Source organism: Nannobrachium achirus (genome assembly GCF_963921795.1).
Source record: "Nannobrachium achirus genome assembly, chromosome: 16".
Classification (NCBI taxonomy): domain Eukaryota; kingdom Metazoa; phylum Chordata; class Actinopteri; order Myctophiformes; family Myctophidae; genus Nannobrachium; species Nannobrachium achirus.
The window spans coordinates 26520463-26538190 of NC_137823.1; the positions used below are offsets into that span (position 1 = coordinate 26520463).

Below are 17728 nucleotides of genomic sequence, written 5' to 3' on the forward strand. Positions count from 1 at the left end.
CAGTATAGCAACAAGCATGGCATTCAAATAACCACAGCTAAAAAGTGTATAATGCTCACACAGGCGATATTAATCATTGATTGTTTTAACTGGTAAGTAAAAAGCTCTATACAGTATGTGTTCATCTGTCTGATTTGGAATTATATTCTAGTCTCTTGAACCTCTGACAGAGCAGGCTGACTGGCTAAAGGCACTTTCCCACAACAAATATGCAATCTCCTCTAGTGTTGCAATACCTCTATAGGGATCCAAAATGCATCAAAACGTTTTTTTCTGCTATCTGATTATATTAAACAGCGTCAAACTCACCAATATTGCGGCTTTATGGAAAGCTTGAATTATGCTGTGTTTGTTTCAGAAAAATCCACCATAGACATGTTATGAGTTACTTTCTGCCATACATACCGAGATTTTTTTCCAAGTGTTGAATATTGGAAGCGCTTGTCTTCAATACCGCAACGTACCTCTGCCTCCTGTATTATGTGACATTTAGAACCAGGTGGTACACAGGACCGTTGAGTGACTTCCCACAAGTGCTTCCAAACTCCAATACTTATTTGTCTGAAACAAACACTTTGCAGATATAAAGAGCATAATTCAAGCTTTCCATAGAGCCGCAATATTGGTGAGTTTGACATTGTTTAATGTAATCAAATAGCAAAAAATAAAACGTTTTGATGCATTGAATTCCTATGGGAGGTATGCATTGAATTCCTATGGGAGGTATTGCAACCCTAGATCAGATTGAAAAAAATCTAGTGTTGCAATTATTTGCGGCTAAGACCCCCTAGTGACACAATTAGCATCAAGAGAACTGAAGGAGACATAAAATCAGTTGTGGAAAAAGTAATAACTTAAGTAAATGTACCAATTCTGAAATGTAGAAAAACTGTTAGTATTGGTATTGGTATCAACATGTACTTAAAGTACCATAAGTAAAGGTAGTCGTTTTTGTGCAGTATGTCCAATTTCACAAGTTCAAAACAATATCTTCAAAAGGACGAAATGTATTTTGGGCTGAAGTGGTTAATGTACAGTATGTTTGTTTTGTAATAATAATAATCAAGTAACTAGTAACTAAAGTTTCAAATACATGTAGTGGAGTAAAAGTACAATATTTGCCTCTGAGATGTAGTGGAGTAGAAGTAAAATTATTGAAAATTGGAAGTGCTCCAGTAAAATAAAATTACCTCAAATTGTAGTTAAGTACAGTAGCCTACTTGAGTAAATGTAGTTACTTAGTAGTAACTTAGTAGTGTGTGTGTGTGTGTGTGTGTGTGTGTGTGTGTGTGTGTGTGTGTGTGTGTGTGTGTGTGTGTGTGTGTGTGTGTGTGTGCGTGTGCGCGTGCGTGTGTTGAGTATAAGTGGAAGTGGAAAGGCGGTTTCAGGTGGACTCCGTTGACAGAGTCTAACGTATAGAATGCAATGCTGTCCGCCACCAGTCCACCACAGCTCGTCTTGGGCAGTGCTGTTGTTGATTGACAGTCACGCATTGGATCACTTCCCTGTCATTTCCCACAGCCACACCTATAAGCACAGCGGCGCTGCTTTCATTGGCTTCACGTATCCGACGGACGGATCAGATTAGAATAAAGTTGGTTTGGACACACTTTAGCCAAATTAGATCTGTCCGTGCCAGTACGTCAGATACGGGACATCAGCGAGAACCTTGCCATATCGTAATAGACACACACAGCCACACCTATAAGCACAGCGGCGCTGCTTTCATTGGCTTCACGTATTCGACGGACGAATCAGATTAGAATAATGTTGGTTTGGACAAACTTTAGCCAAATTAGATCTGTCCTTGCCAGTACGTCAGATACGGGACATCAGCGAGAACTTTGCCATATCGTACTAGATGGACTGTCACGCATGCCCCCATTGGAAATGAATGGGATGCGTGCGTTCACAGTCACACAGATTTCACAGAGTCTTGTGGAAGCACCTTAAGTGTGAGTGTGCGCGCGTGTCTGCGTCCGCGCACGCGTGCATGCGTGTGCACGCGTGCAGCAGGTACTTCCCCCAACCCCTCTCCTGGAGTGTTGCTTTGCTGAGCGTCTAGCTAGGGACCATTCTTGTGTGTTTATTTTCAATCCCGTAGGTCAGGGGGAGTTCATGATATTCCTGTCTGCATGCCAGAATAGCCTGGCCTGAGGGGACAGCATGGATACCACTCAGACCCACAGAGGTACATGTAGAGAGAACACAACAGAACAGAACAGCGCAGGGTTCCTGTCCGCCTTTCCATGCATCCGTGAACCCGTTCCATCTGTCTGTCTGTCTGTCGCTAGGCTGTTGTGTTCAAGGTGGGAACAGAACTCGGCAGGAAAGCCGAGGGGAAACACTAGTGTTAATACAGTACGCCTTGGCATCAAGACGCGGGGGGGAAGCTTGCTTTGTGGCGCTTACAACACAATAACACACATTTGTTGGTTTTGGTGATGTGTGATCAGTTTTAATGCCTTCAAGGTTGGCAGGAAATATAGGACAAATAGTCATTTTTGACAAAAGGTCTCAGGAGTCCACTTTTGCATCACTGTACATTGACGCTATGAACAGTCTCATAATAGTGAATATGCAGGAGTCTTGACTGCACATAAGTAATTTTCTTTTTGCCTTGACCAAAATCTTGCATTAAACGAATTTTGCACATAGCCTATCTGAATGTGCAGGTTTTCTTTACTAGTATTTAAACATACTGTAGCAAGTATTGGTCATTCGCTCTGTCGGTCCAACATTTCCAATCACAAACTGAGAGCTTGTCTTATCATGAATTAAGTGTTTAACAGTGTTTTGATAATGGTGGATTACGTCAATGACACCAATAAAAACATTGGTGTATCCTTTAAGGATGCACTCCTACACAAAAGGTTAATCAACGTGTTTCATTGACTTGTGCCCGGATGGAATATTACATTGGATGGGACGTGACAATTTCTCCCCGTGGACAACGTGTTCTAACGACCTGCTTATATCGCCCCTATCTGACATGAAAGACAATAGCTGGAAATGGCATCAAGAGTGACATATTACAGTAAATCAAAATACTGTTTTTCCAGTAGTGAAAGCAAAACCGGTATTAAATGGCAGTCTCCCTTTGATTTCCTGTCGATGAGAGTCTGCAACTGTGGATTGGGACGAGAGGCTTTGGTGTCTCAAGAACACATTCTTTCCCCCCCTGGCTTGTCTCCCGTGCCAGGTCAACTCCATTCCCATCCAAAGCTCACAGACTGCTAATAATCTGTCTCTATGTAGGAGGAGGCCCAGTAGATTCAATCAACCAGATTCTGATTAAATTAAACATGGCATGGAGGGAGAGGGCTGACTGAGAATTTGGCTGAAGAGCAACGTGTCAAGAGAATGGTAGAGGGCATTCTGAGTGGGCTTTGAGATGAGAAACAGAGAAATGCAGTGAAGCCCACTGTAGAAGTTGGCCGCCTTTCAGCTAGCCTGGTTCCAAACAGGCAATGTTGAAGTCTATTCTTTCCTGATGTACAGTGCTGTTGTTTCAATAGCCATTGTGTGATGTGGCTCAAACTCAACTGTTTGCCTGGTTTTTGCTTGTTCTTTCGCAAGGCTATAAAGAGTGAACTGCAGCACTTTTATGGTATTATGGTATCCATATAACAGATCTGTGTTGGGACTTCTTGCAATTAATTATCTGTCTATATAAGATTACATAACAGTAAAATATATTTACCCAGCTCAACCCTAAATGAGATCTTACAAAATTCACTAGTTTCTGCTAAGCACGAGCTCCCTTTCATAACACCTGGCTTTCTGCCCATGTAATGATGTAATCTCACAGAGATATTGTTAAAACAATCACGACTAGACAAAATACAAGTCAAGATTACTTTGTAATCTTATCATTCGCTTGCCACAGTATATGTGTGCTGCAAGGTTCTCTACAAAAAAAAACACTGGTGCACTTTCACTGCGGTTCTAGGCGGCTCCAAGATAAGAGTGGAAGAGAAGTTGTAAAGAAAAGGAAGATGTGTCGCACCGTGGTTGTTTAAAATGTCCCTCCAAGACGCAAAGCTTTGTGATTTACATCCAGGAGGCATCATGGGCGTTTCCTGTCATTGTGGGGACTGACCTATCAACCCCTCGCCCCAACCCCCCGCCCCCCCCACACACACACCGCCCATCCCCTCAGTGACTCTCGACTCAAGATATACACAGAGAATATTTATTAGTGTGTCTCACATGTATGCAGGGCCCAGGGTGTCGCACCAAATTCTGGGCCCTGGTACAAGGATTCACTGCGGGCCCCCCATGAATGTTCTTCATAGGGGGAGGGGGTTTAACCCATTTAGACTGGGAACGCATTATTACACTTATTACAGCTCACAGCGCGGCACCGAGTTTGTAGATCTGCTATTTTTTTTTATCGTGAACATTTGTGCAAATCATTGAATATTTAAAATCCTTCTAAGGTTTTTTGATAAACCTATGTTTCTATGTCAGTGGTGCTCAAACTTCTTCATGTGAAGGACCCCCTAAATGATATTTATTTGGCCACGGACCCCCATCTCAAAATATTTAGTTCCAGGGACCCCCCAGAAGCAAAATTTGAGTTACAAATGTTCACTTAAAAAATACATATAGGCCTATTCAAAGATTTGCACACATTTTCACATCCTTTCAAAAATAGCATATCTACAAGCTCGCAGTGCGGCACTTAGCTTGTATATCTGCTATTTTTCAATAGCTAAAGTATAAAATAATTAAGGCCCCTCCACCTCGGGCCCTAGTAACTCAGTCCCACTTTTCCCCCCCTTGTGACGCTCCTGCATGTATGTGTAGGTGAAACACAATATCCTCACTGCGAGTTCCTCTCGGGGTCGTTGGGAGTCAAAAAAAGAAAGCAAGGCTCATGCCAGATAGAATTCCAAATCATGACCGGCCGGTGCGTGGTGCTGTGGGTCAGGTGGTACGTGTGCGGAGGCGAAGGATGGACGGACGCGTGGGTTGGGAGGTGTAGGTTAAGACGACGTGTAGGTCGGGTTTGTCAGCCTCCAATTACAAGGGATGGACTGATGCCAGACGAGCTTGGGGAGGGCTTCGAAAAAATTTTATAAGGCTGACATCACGTTTCTCTGCCACGTTTTTTTGGCTGCTGTGAGGGTTACATCAGGTATTAAGTAAATACAGAGAAGAGGTTCAGTATCCCGTGGTCATTCTAACAGACTACGACTTACGACTACAACTCTAAAATGATTAGATTTGTTTTATCCTCGAACTTCCCCTTTGGGGGTAAAGTTTTATATGACAGTGAAATTGGGATGACAATATAAACTAGAAAGGCGCAATTCTGGGAGGTTGTGAATACTGTGGTTGCACGAGGAATCCACCGGGAACTGAATTCCGTCTTACAATTTATATTATGTTGTTGTGACACATGTGAAGCATGACAACAGTGACAACAGTGTGTGAAGCATGACAACAGTGACAACGTAGTGTGTGAAGCATGACCAAAAAGCTTCACTTTTCTGTTGTGCAAAGATTAACAAAAAGCATGTTCACTTTGAGGCAAATAATTCTCGGACAGAGAACAACAGTGTGTTGCCTTCATCAGTGTTTCTCAAACTGTCAAATGTCAAGGTTTCCCCTTAACCCTGACAGTGTACAAATGGAACCAAATGAACCCGTTATAGGGTTCATTTGGTTCCATTTGTACACTGTCAGAGTTACAGACTTGTATGGGTCAATTTAGATCCCCCTAAAGGAACTTTAGGGGGGTCTTTGAGAACCACTGGCCTACAGTATAGCAACCACAATAATTACAAGCTATCTGAGAGGGTCACCACTGAATTCACCCTGTGGGCTACTGTAGGAGCTCGCAGAGACCAGAACAGCACAGGAAAGGTCATCTTTGTGTGTGTCTGTGCCCAGTCTGCCCACTACAGGATGCACCACCCTTGATATATCCTTTTTCCAATAGACCTTAGTCACAGTAGCGTGTGTGTGTGTGTGTGTGTGTGTGTGTGTGTGTGTGTGTGTGTGTGTGTGCGTGCGTGCGTGCGTGCGTGCGTGCGTGCGTGCGTGCGTGCGTGCGTGCTTGGCTGCACACGTGTGTATGTGTGTGTGTGTGTGTAAGGTCAACGGTAAATCAACCTCACCACTCCTTCCCTTCATCCTGGTGGAAAGACCTCGATCCCTTTTCCTCTCTGGACCAACTGCAAAGCCTTTGACTGTGTTTTAACTACAGCTACCAAAGAGCCTGGCCTGGGAATAGCAAAACAATCACTTTCTCTTCTATAACCATACAAATATTACAATACAAATGCCAGCTAACTTGACATTACTAAGACAAAGTTTCTTCTGGAACAGTTCTAACTAATCAATGTTAAGACTCTTTTCTATGACCGTTCAAGTTGGTCAGTTGTGCAAACTTCCACCAATTGCAGTTACAAAGTAGGTAATCACAAGAAAGTAAAATATGTATTTTCTTGTCATGTCATGTTAGAATGGCCAGGGAATCATGTTTTTGCCTCTGTCCGTCTATGTACTTGTGTGCTACTGTGAGCAGCTAATCTCAGGGCACCGCTGGACAGATCGGCGTAAGACTTCGCACACATATTCCCAGTAGGCCAAAGAAGAACCTCCACCTCACATGTTTTCCAAGGAAGAACCTCCACCTCACATGTTTCAAATTGACCTCATAGTGGTGCTATTTCCAGAGAGAGAGAGAGTAATACAGTTTTCAGCTTCACCCAACTGATGGCTGTCTGATGGTCATGTTGAGCACTTGGGGGGAGCTGTTAAGGGTTACCGGTAAGTGTCTTGCTCAAGTACACTTGACGCATATACATATCCACTTCCCAGATGGCAAACTCAGCTAAGGTTAAATCTAGGATGCTTATTCAGCACCCTCACATTCTATCATTTCAAGACAGTGATATATTATATTTAGTTTTACTGCAAGAATTGCTGATCATTGTCACCATAAACTCAAACATTTGATTAAAGTTTGGTCAAAAGCTAATAGGATAAAGTCCAGGTAAAGAATTTTACGTGCCACTTAATAGCAAATACATTTTGCCTCGCTGTCGCAAGTTGGGGATACTATTATAACAGTTGGAGCACAACATGGGTTAAAACATAAAATCACGATTTGTGATTACTTTAAATTACTTGAGCAGCCCTACTATAAATTCTTGTTACACAAGACTCACACTGGTTACTCCTAACTTAACAGTATTCTATGCATTAAATATTAGATCTTTCTTCAAATATGTAATTTCAAAGCATTTACAACTGTCTTTAATGGTAGGCATTGGGCAACTAAGAAGCAAAGCCCTCACTGGTCAACAAGGGTAGGGCTGCTGAAGTGAAAGAAAATCGGATTGGATGTGGGCCAGGACTACTAATAACCCACAGTACCTCTCATGTAATAAATTAAGTCAAAACAGCCTACCTGACTGCCAGCGGTGTGCAAAACACCCATGACAATCATGTGCAATAGGGTTTTAGACACTTATTAAGACCTGTATACTTCAAATGACAAATAGTGAAAATAGTCAGTCTAAAAGCAATGTAGAATAGCCTAAACATGCCCAAAATAGGGATGTCAGAATTAAAGTGGTTAAATAGCGTAAATAGCACCTGCTAAAATGTATTTATTTTGCACACTGATGCAAGTGATTCTCCTGTAACGTTTTATGCTACAGTGAACAATGATATCTATCTATTATGCTACTATTTCACAAATATGTTTCTCCACTTGCACAGAGCCATTTCTTCCTCATTTTAAAGCTATCCTACCATGCAAAAGATACTTCTATATATTCTATCCTGCTGCAATGTTGGCTGCCTAATTTGACTGCTATTACATGCACCATATTGACATTGATTATTTTAGGAAGATCTGACCATCAGGAAGATCTTTCTTGTTTGTAAAACAAAGAATTCCATCCACTCTTTTACACTTGTAAATCTGTAAGGTAAGGTGCACAAAGTTGAAGCTGAATCTGTACAGTATGTTGTTGGTGGCACAGACATCAAGCTCGTCAAAGTGATTAAGCGCTTTTATGGACATGTCAACTTTGAGAGGAAGTAACATTCCTCTGCTGTTTTTAGTAGATTAGCGAGATGCTGCTTAAATTGGACAAGATGGAAATATTTATCCGAGATAAGGTTGGTGTTTGTCAGGCTCAAGTGTTTGTCTGGCCAAAGTGACCTCTCGTCTCTCACATCGTCCCTTACATTTGAGACTATAGGATGCCCGCTAGGGGTACAATACTGAACCGAACCGGTATACCGAACCGAATGGCCTGTACCAAACCGAACAGCCCATACCGAATGAACCGAATGTCTTTATTTTTTAGGGTGTGGCCACATAAAAACATACTCTTTCTGTACACTTTTTTGGAGAATATCTTCCTCCTTGTATAATCATAATAACCGATTATCATGTTTTAGGGGGGAAACAAATGTTTGCACCCCATCTTTAAAATTAACTGAACATTTTGGATTCTTTATTTTTTCATTTTAAATTTTTACTGTACCGAAACCGTACCAAAACCGTGAGCCAAAAACCGAGATACGAACCAAACCGTGGGCTGACTGAACCGTGGCACCCCTAATGCCCACTGCCCAGAAACCTAGCGAACACAATTATAAAAATCAGATCAATCGCTAATTAAAAGCAGATTATTTTGCTTCCTCTCACTGAAACAAAAGATTCCTTTCCCGCCGCCATCACCACATCCCCTCCACCCCATTCTGTCACTTTACCCCACCCATTTTCATGGAAGGATAAATGTAAGCACAGAAATATTATTATAGCCGTCCATCCTCCTCATTGTTATGCATGAATGGAGAGTTGGAGACTATTTTCTTATTTCTGGAAGGAAGCCCACTGCTCGTGACAGCATTCCTACGCAACTACTAAACTGCTACAACTAAACCGCGTGGAATGGTGTGAATGACGATTCACGTTAATTCAAAGCTTATAATGTTTTCATTTAGCCCCCAATACACCCACGTGCCTACTACTACAGGAAGTGTGTCCACCCCACTTGTTCCTACACGTCCTTGCTTCCCAGTCAGTCACTTTCTCCCCGGAATAAATCCTCTCAACTCTTTCCTGCTTCTCCCACTCTGATTGAATGGAAGCAACTCGTCATTGACTGATTCGATTAAGGATAGGATGCAATGTCATGCTTTGACAATTGTGTCTCTGTCCCCATGGTAGTTGAGGAATCCCAAGGACTATACTATTCCTCGTCTCCTTCTCGTCTGCATCCTTGTGAGGAACTCCTGAGTCAGCGTCACTCCTGGAAGCAATCCTCCTGGGGCCTTTAAACCCTGAAAACAATGGGATACCTACAGGTATCATACTGGTACCTCCCAGCTTAAGAATAGTGAAAAGCAGGAAAGAAAGGCAAACTGATGCTATTTATATGTTTAATTGGGAAATGCTCTTATTTCATAAGGATGATAATAGTATTGTCCGTCCTGATGAGGGTCGAAATGACAGAAACGTCAAAATAAAGCTAACATTTCTGGCAAGTTCTTGACAGTGTGTGGGTCCTTTTCAAAAGTGTTTATTGTGACCCAAAGTATGGTGCCAATGCAAAACTGACAGGAAATAGTATTTGGTTGTTTAAAGAGAGTTAACCTCTTTTTCATGTTGTTTTTTTTAAACAGAGACAGTAGCAAAGCTGAGAGGGAGACAGTAAGGAGAAGCCCAGGAGAGGAGACTACAAACTACAGTGTCATCAGCAGCACCAAACCTTCAGAGAAATGTATTGCGTTCTCCTTACACAAGTTTAAAACAAAGCTGAACATTGAATTCAAGTGTAGACCTTAGCGTCTGCATGCTGAATTATTTTCTAATTTTTTTTTACAACCAATAGAGGAGTCCCGTTTGGTAGGCTATAGTCTACTGCCCCAGAAATCATCCCTGGGCTCCAGAAATCATCCCTAAGAGTTTCCAGGGGACTTATCTAAACTAGACAAAGCTGCATAGGCCATGAATGCAGTGTACACCAAGCAGCAGTCTGAGCTATTGGACCGATCAGAGATGTAAGTTGCTATGGATAAAGAACAAATATGTACAGCAAATTGTTTGGTCCAACCGAAATATTTTGAAGTGTGTGTGATACATGATGGCAAGATTCTACAAGCGTGTTTCAAAGCAGAGGCGGAAACAATTTCATCGTAAGAAGACTTTCGATGAAGTGTTGTACTAAACTAGAATTCAAGTTTGCATTGAATCTCCTTTGTATCCCAAAGCCAACCTTGAGAATGTTTTCTCATATAAGAAAAAAAGATGCTTGGAAAGCATCACGAGATCAAGATCAAGTGATCAAGAGGGGTTTATTTGTCACTCACCTCAAACAGTGATTTCAGATATCCACAAGGAAAAATCTCATCATAAGCTTTGAATGTGAGTCGGGACTGGTTGGTGGGGCATATCCATATTGAAATAGTTATTCTGGATGCCACATTAACACTTAATGTGGCATCCACATTTAGTTACATACTTTAGTATGTAACTAAATCAAAGTAGTCTTTAAAATAGCTACTTTTGTGCTTTTAATTGAGTATAGTTTTCCACAAAACGTAATTTGAATAAAATGTCATCTTAACAGAACTAGTAGGCCTGCTTGGGTACAATAATGTTTATGTCCCATAAAGAGCTGGCAAAGTGGAAATTGGAAATGCTTGTTATAGAGTGGGGAAATGTGAAGATGTCTCTAAGGCAGCCTCATGTGCCTCAAAAGTTATAATAATACATTTTTCAAAATGCACTGTTTAGACACAAAAGATAGTATATTTAAATCTTTTAATGCCTGATGCACAGTCCAAAATAACCAAAGGTCCAAAATATCCTAAAAGCATAAGGAGTTTGTATTCTGACCATGACCATCAATGTCAAAGTACATCAGCAGACGATATTTGATTGGATTAAAACACTACAAAGGCAACTTGTAGTAAAAATGTCAAAATAGGCTTACAGTGACTGTGACAATTTTGAGGTATTTGTACTTTACTTGAGTATTTCAAATTTCCAATACTTGTACTCCACTACATCTCGGATCCAAATGTTGAACTTTTACTCCACTACATGTATTTGACAACTTTTGTTATAGCTACTTTGGAGATATAAATTATAATATTATAAAACATAAATAAACCACTTTGGCCCCATTTTATACAGTGTCTATTTGAAAATAGCCGATCTACAAGCTCACAAAGCCTTGCATCGTGTTGTGAGCTTGTAGATCAGCTATTTTCAAACATTTTGTACTTTTACTTTAGTTAAAGTTCATTTTGATGACAACACTTACACCTACTCAAGTAGGCCTACATTTTGAATTCCGGACAATACTTTAAACAGAGTATTTATATATTGCAGTATTGATACTTTTACTTCACTTGCCTACCCTCAATGACCATACATGCATGTAATTTGGATTTTTACATTTTTTTATGTTATTCTTTTTATTATTATTATTATATTTTTTTATTTACTTTTTTACTGATTTTTTTCTTAGATTACCGTACTATTTATTTCCATTTCATGTAGTGATTTTGATATACTAATTGCTTATTGTGGATCTGGATTACAAGCGCCTGTTAAATGCTTTTTTTTTTTTTTTTTTTTTTTTAATGCTTAAATTGTGATGTGGTTGGGGGGGAAAGGGGGTGGAGGGAGAGAGACATATGGGGGGTAGGCCTAATATCTCATGCGTCGATTTGGGATTTGGGTGGGGGCGCCTTGTGCGCGTTTTCAAAGAAAGGGGCAGCGTCTCCTTTGAGATAAGATTTTTTTGGGCTGCGTGCCTGTGGGTTGAGCAATCACGCCAGTCCCAATCGCTGGCTGGAAGAACTTCCTTCCTCTCCTTGTACAAGCTAACGACGTTGGAGGGTGTTTTATAAATGGGGACTATGTTGGGGTTATGCTCAGTCTATGAACCTCAGATCGTCGGACTGAGCCATTTATATTGGTCTGGGTTGTCCAAAGTGTGTCTTTTTCGGCTCCAAGATGACGAGGCTCGCGGTGTTTCTTGTTTTTCTCCTTTTCCTCTGGGAGGTGGAGAGAGGGGTCTCTGATCGCGACCACTGCACCAGGAACGGATGTTTCTCCGTCGTCCAGGACGCCGCTGGTTATGCCAGCGCCGAAAAGAACTGCAGAGAAAACTTTTTTGGGCATTTAATGGCGATCAAATCGACGAAAGAACACGAGATAGTATTAGATCTCCTGGACGGTCTATCCGGTGACTACTGGATCGGGTTGAAGCTACCGGATGGCAAGTGTCCCGCCGACAGAGCGACAGAGCAGTTGCTTGGATACGAGTGGGCCACGGGCGGCAGCGACACGGAGTTTAACAACTGGGACGAGAAGTCGAGCGGCTGCTCGGTAAAGTGCGTCTCCGTGTCGGCGGGGCGCAACGCCACATGGCGACAGCGACCGTGCGACGGTGACATCAATGTAAAAGGTTTCCTGTGCATGTATTCGTATGACAGCAACGCCTGCAACACGCTGCCGGCTGAAACCGCGGACCACCTCGTCCGGTACCTCACGCCCAGAGGCTCCGCGGTGGCGGCGGGGACTCTGGACAGGTTCCCCCCGGGGGGAACCGCCATCCAGAAACCGCTGGACGTCAAGCACATCTGCTTCGTCGGACAGTGGCTGAAGGCCCCGTGGAACTGCGACGTGCTGGACGGGGGCTGCGAGCACAAGTGCGTCTCTCAGAACGGAGCCCACTCGTGCACCTGTCCGCCGGGGCAGAGCATCCGCGCCAACAACGTGACGTGCGGCTGCAGCGCGGGCTACGCTCCGGCGGAGGATGGCAAGAGCTGCGTCGTGGACGACTGTGCCAACTGCACGGGCCCGAACCTGGTGTGCACGAACAAGGTTTGCATGTGCAGAGACGGGTTCGACATGGGAGACGACGGGCAGTGCGTCAACAACGAGATCTGCTACCAGTGCGAGCACGACCTGTGCGCGTACAAGGACGGCGCGTTCGCGTGCGAGTGTCGCAGCAGGTACACGGTGTCGGACAAGGACCCCACCAGGTGTCAGCCGTACTGTACAGAACAGATATGCGCAGCCTTTGACTGCGTCTCAGACCCGGACAAACCGGGGAAAATAACGTGCGTGTGTCCCGATGGTTTCATCAAGGACGCAAGCAATGAGACGAGGGTCGTTTGCGAAGACATGGATGAATGTTTGATGAATGATGGCATATGCGACCACACGTGCACTAACACAATGGGGAGTTACGCGTGCTCGTGTTGGGAAGGTTATGAGCTGCTTGGTGACAAATGTGTATCCACTGATGAAGATGAGGAGGACGGTTCATCAGGTTCAGTTGGACCCCATCTTCCCAGTATTAAACCCACTCCCCGTTTGACTCCACCTGCTGTTGTTGTGCTTCCCCAGTATGTGAAGGCTGGCAGCATTCTCGGGATATTGCTGTTCGTCGCGTTGTTCATGGGCCTGCTGTATTTTCTGGTTCACAATGCGCTCAAACGCTGCGGCAAGTTCGAACTCGAATCGCTCAGAGCGACCGACGTTGACATATTTCATTTGCAACAGGTGACAACGGAAAAGTATCAGAAGTTCTCGTTTGACAAGCAGTGGAAAAACGACTCTCAGAGACTATGAACAAAGACTGTGACAATACAGACTACTTTTGTAATGTTGTTGTTTTTACTGCAGTGTGCACATAATTAATAATTTTGTGTTTTGCTCATATTGTTCTCATTGTAAACACTAATGTCACGTTTAGTGAACTTTTCAGCATTATATGCTCAACAGTAGTTTTGTTTCCATGTTTCATACATTAGCCCATTTTTCTGGTTCACGCCAAAATGTTTTTTTTCCTATTGATTACTCATGCCATGGAGACTTGAGTTCAATAATATATATATTTTTTTTTTGTCGCATTCCTAAGACAACAATTTGATTTTAATAAATGTAGGCCTATCCCCATTGAGTCCGGATGGGGACCCAAGTGCATTTGGGTCCCCATCCGGAATCAATGGGGGTACATTTGTTGTAATCAAATTATTGTCTTAGGAATGCGACAAAAAACTAAAAATATTATTGAACTCAAGTCTCCATGGCATGAGTAATCAATAGAAAAAAAGTCATTTTGGGGGTGAACTATTCCTTTAACTCTGACAGTGTACAAATGGAACCAAATTAACTCCTTAGGGTCCATTTGGTTCCATTTGTACACTGTCAAGAGTTACAGACTTGTATGGGTCCATTAAGAGTAGACCCCCCCTAAAGGAACCCACAGAGTCCCTGGAATCCGCTTTGAGAACCACTGCATTAGCCTACTGCAAAATCAGGTATCACTTTTAAGAGTTGAACAACCCTGGCAAGCTTTAAATATTCTCCAGTCACAATCAGTGATGAAATATAAAGTGTAGTATCGGTGCATGGCTACACAGAAAACCTCACAGAAGCGGAACACTTTTCTAGTAATTATTTATCAATTGTTTTCTGAAGATGTAATTGTTACAGTTTTTAAATAGGCCTAGGTAGGTCTTTAAAGTGCCAATACAGTACAGCAACACCAGTGGCATCACATTTTTGTTGCATATTCTGTTACTGTGTCATTACACTGCAGTTATAAAAACCATGGGCTTGTATTTAATCCTATGATGTGTAGCCTACAAGCAGAGGGGGATTTCGATTTGGCAAGCTTTTTATGAGAATTCTCAAATTTGATTAACACTGGATTTTACTGTGTACATATTTTTTACGTAGTGAGCCACTTGTAACGCCTACACAGTAAAAATCTCAGTGTTGTTGAGTTGTATTATTAGGCCTAAACAAAAAACTATAGTGTGAAAATGTCCCCTAATTTGTTTTATATTTACTTTGGGAGTTTTAGGGTTCAATATTTTTCTAAGAACCAGGATTGTATGCCTGACTGCTATCTGTACTTTGATCAATGCTATATTCAGGCCTGGGTGGTGCATTCTACCTTTTGGAGAAAGACAGTTGGATCTGCTATGAATCTATGGCTGCTCTGGCTATGGTGTCTGCACCATTCTGGGTAGTATATCGTTGTTGTCGGGTGTCCAAAACTGTTCGTATTGTATTTATCGTTTAAGAAAATATTTAAACTAGTGAAAATAGCTGATCTACAAGCACACAACGGCTTGCATCGCAAGGCGTTGTGTGCTTGTAGATTTGCTGTTTTCACTTGTCTTGTGCGACAGCCTTGTATGATGAAGCAGGGCTTTACTTTATGAAAAAAAAGAAAGAAAAAAAAACATTTGAAACTTGGAGATTCTGCCCGATAGTGACGATATACAACCCATATCATGGATCATCGTCCCTCTTATTATTTGCCCTGTTACATCCCTCTCCATTGTACAGTCAAGCTCTGAAAGGATTGTCAAAACAATACAAAACAATGCCTTGTTGTGACAGAAATGAAATGTATAGCCTACTATATACTGCAGTCTGCATACACTGAATAGTATACAGGGGTCTTTCAGGATAATATCATATGAATTATAGTAACATCCTCAGTGGTTAATTAAGTATGTAAATGAGTCCATTTAGGTCCATTTTATACTCTGAATTAAATGTAACTAAGGATTTCACTGTGGAGATTTATAAAGCTAACAGAACTTCATATGCAATATTCACTGGCAACACTGTGAGGCTACATTGTAGCTTGCTTCCTGTGAAGTTGACTGTATTGCTTAATTTATGCTCCGTGGCACTACAGTGTTGCGCACCAAAAACGTGCAACATTGTGACCGTGTCGATCTGCTATTGTTGTGTGACACCATCATATGCCGAAGTATAAATCAGGCTCAACTCTGAATGTTGCTGCTGAACACATTGTATAACAGTTTCTTCTTAGAGACATGGATCACTGCAGATGCAATGATTTAGGCTCGGAGAGAACCACACCAGCGCGTGAATGTAAAACTGCTGCTATAACAGAGACATACACTATTACGATAAAACACTTTTGCACCTTACCCCGATTTGCCTGGTTTTGTTGCCACACCTGTTTGACAGAATATGGCAAGCCTCCCTTCACTTGCTGCACTGGTTGTCTTTTCTTTATGGAAAGCAAATGTGTTACTTTTGTATTTTATGATAAATAAAAAGAGAGAAAAGTTACATAGAATCATACATCTTATTTGATATTATGCTTAATTTGTATTGCAAATGTATGGGCTATGGGGGGCTCTCTCCATTCCGACATGTCGCCACTCCGACATTGACTTCTTATTGTCGGAGTGGCAACACTTCCATAGAGGTTAGGGTTAGGCCCCGTTAGGGTAAGAGATAGGGTTAGTGTCGGAAAGGAGACATGTCGGAAAGGAGACATGTCGGAATGGAGACATGTACTCATGGGCCTACTGTTTTGTTCGGGGTTTCACTACATTGCTGTGCTTTCTATTGCTGTGCTTTCTAAGACAAATGCATCCATCCATCCATCCAGGGGCTCATTATAATCTAAATCAGTGGTTTTCCACGCTTTTCACATCAGGGTCCATTATTTATTGGGCATTTGAGCCACGGACCATCCTTTGATGAGATTCAGCCTCTCGGACCAAAAACTTATATTTTGTTGTCTTTGGATGAGATTTTGTCAACAATTCCATGATGTTTTGATGTGAAATAACAATTCTTCTACATTCTAAATTCTTTGACTTATTGCATAAATTAACTTAAGTAATGCAGATGTTTAACAATAGTTTGAACAATAGTTTTGAAACCAAATGGACCTGTAAGGGTCCATCTGGTTTCATTTTGCGCTCTCAAAAGTTAAAGATCTAGCCCAGGGGTCTTCAACAGGGGGTCCGGGGCCCCTAGGGGGTCCTCAAAGTTACTACAAGGGGTCCTCCAAAGGTCAAGTTTATTAAGTATTGACTGTTCAAGTGGTTAAATATCTGAAAACACGAATTGACATGAATCCAAAATACACTGATGATTGTGCTGTCAAACAATGCAACTATATGGAATCTACGAAAAGGTTGTGGGGGCTTCATCTCTCTCTCTCTCTCTCTCTCTCAAATAAGGGGTCCTTGGCCTGAAAACGTTGAAGACCCCTGATCTAGCTTATAAGGGTCCATTTGGTTACCGACTCTCCATCATTTAGCTGGGGACCAGCTGGAACCCTTTCAGGGACCACTGGTGGTACCCGGACCACTGGTTGAGAACCACTGATCTAAACCCTTATCTCTTTGTTCCACTCCAGGGACTATAGACAAAGTGTAACTTTAATAGAGAGAGATCTTTATTATTATTATATTATATTCTGGGTCCTGGCCTCATTGAGAATCAGTAAAAGCCTTTTAATCCAACTAAAAGCATACAAACGGGCGTGTTATGGGCTCATCAGCAGAGACATGTCATATATAGGGATTGACTCCTGTCTAGAGGATTTATTAATTTACTTACTTATTACATGCAACTGTCACAGACATAAGTGACCATTATTTTACAATCTAAGCCATCTTTAGCTCAAACAGGTTTGACTGTAGGTACTGGAAATTTGCTGTACAATAATTTCGTAAATTCGTTGGTAAATGAGGAAATTTGCTGTTCAATAATTTCGTAAATTCGTTGGTAAATGACAGGCTACAATGTCTAGTCTACTGATTGCAACGCAATCCACATTTCATATTCTCTGGCATCCTATATGCTTTATTGCCATTATTTCTCCATGTCTCTCTCTCTCTCTCTCTCACACACACACACACACACACACACACACAC

General features: G+C 42.0%; 1 protein-coding gene across 1 annotated transcript; it reads left to right on the forward strand.

Annotated features, from left to right (window-relative positions):
• Positions 1-12004: 12004 nt before the first annotated feature.
• LOC308300931 (thrombomodulin-like) lies at positions 12005-13630 on the forward strand (the record flags this gene model as incomplete). The annotated part of the gene is made up of 1 exon (XM_080744828.1): positions 12005-13630. The coding sequence occupies one exon, from the start codon at positions 12005-12007 to the stop codon at positions 13628-13630; it is 1626 nt and encodes a 541-aa protein (XP_080600954.1).
• Positions 13631-17728: the final 4098 nt, after the last annotated feature.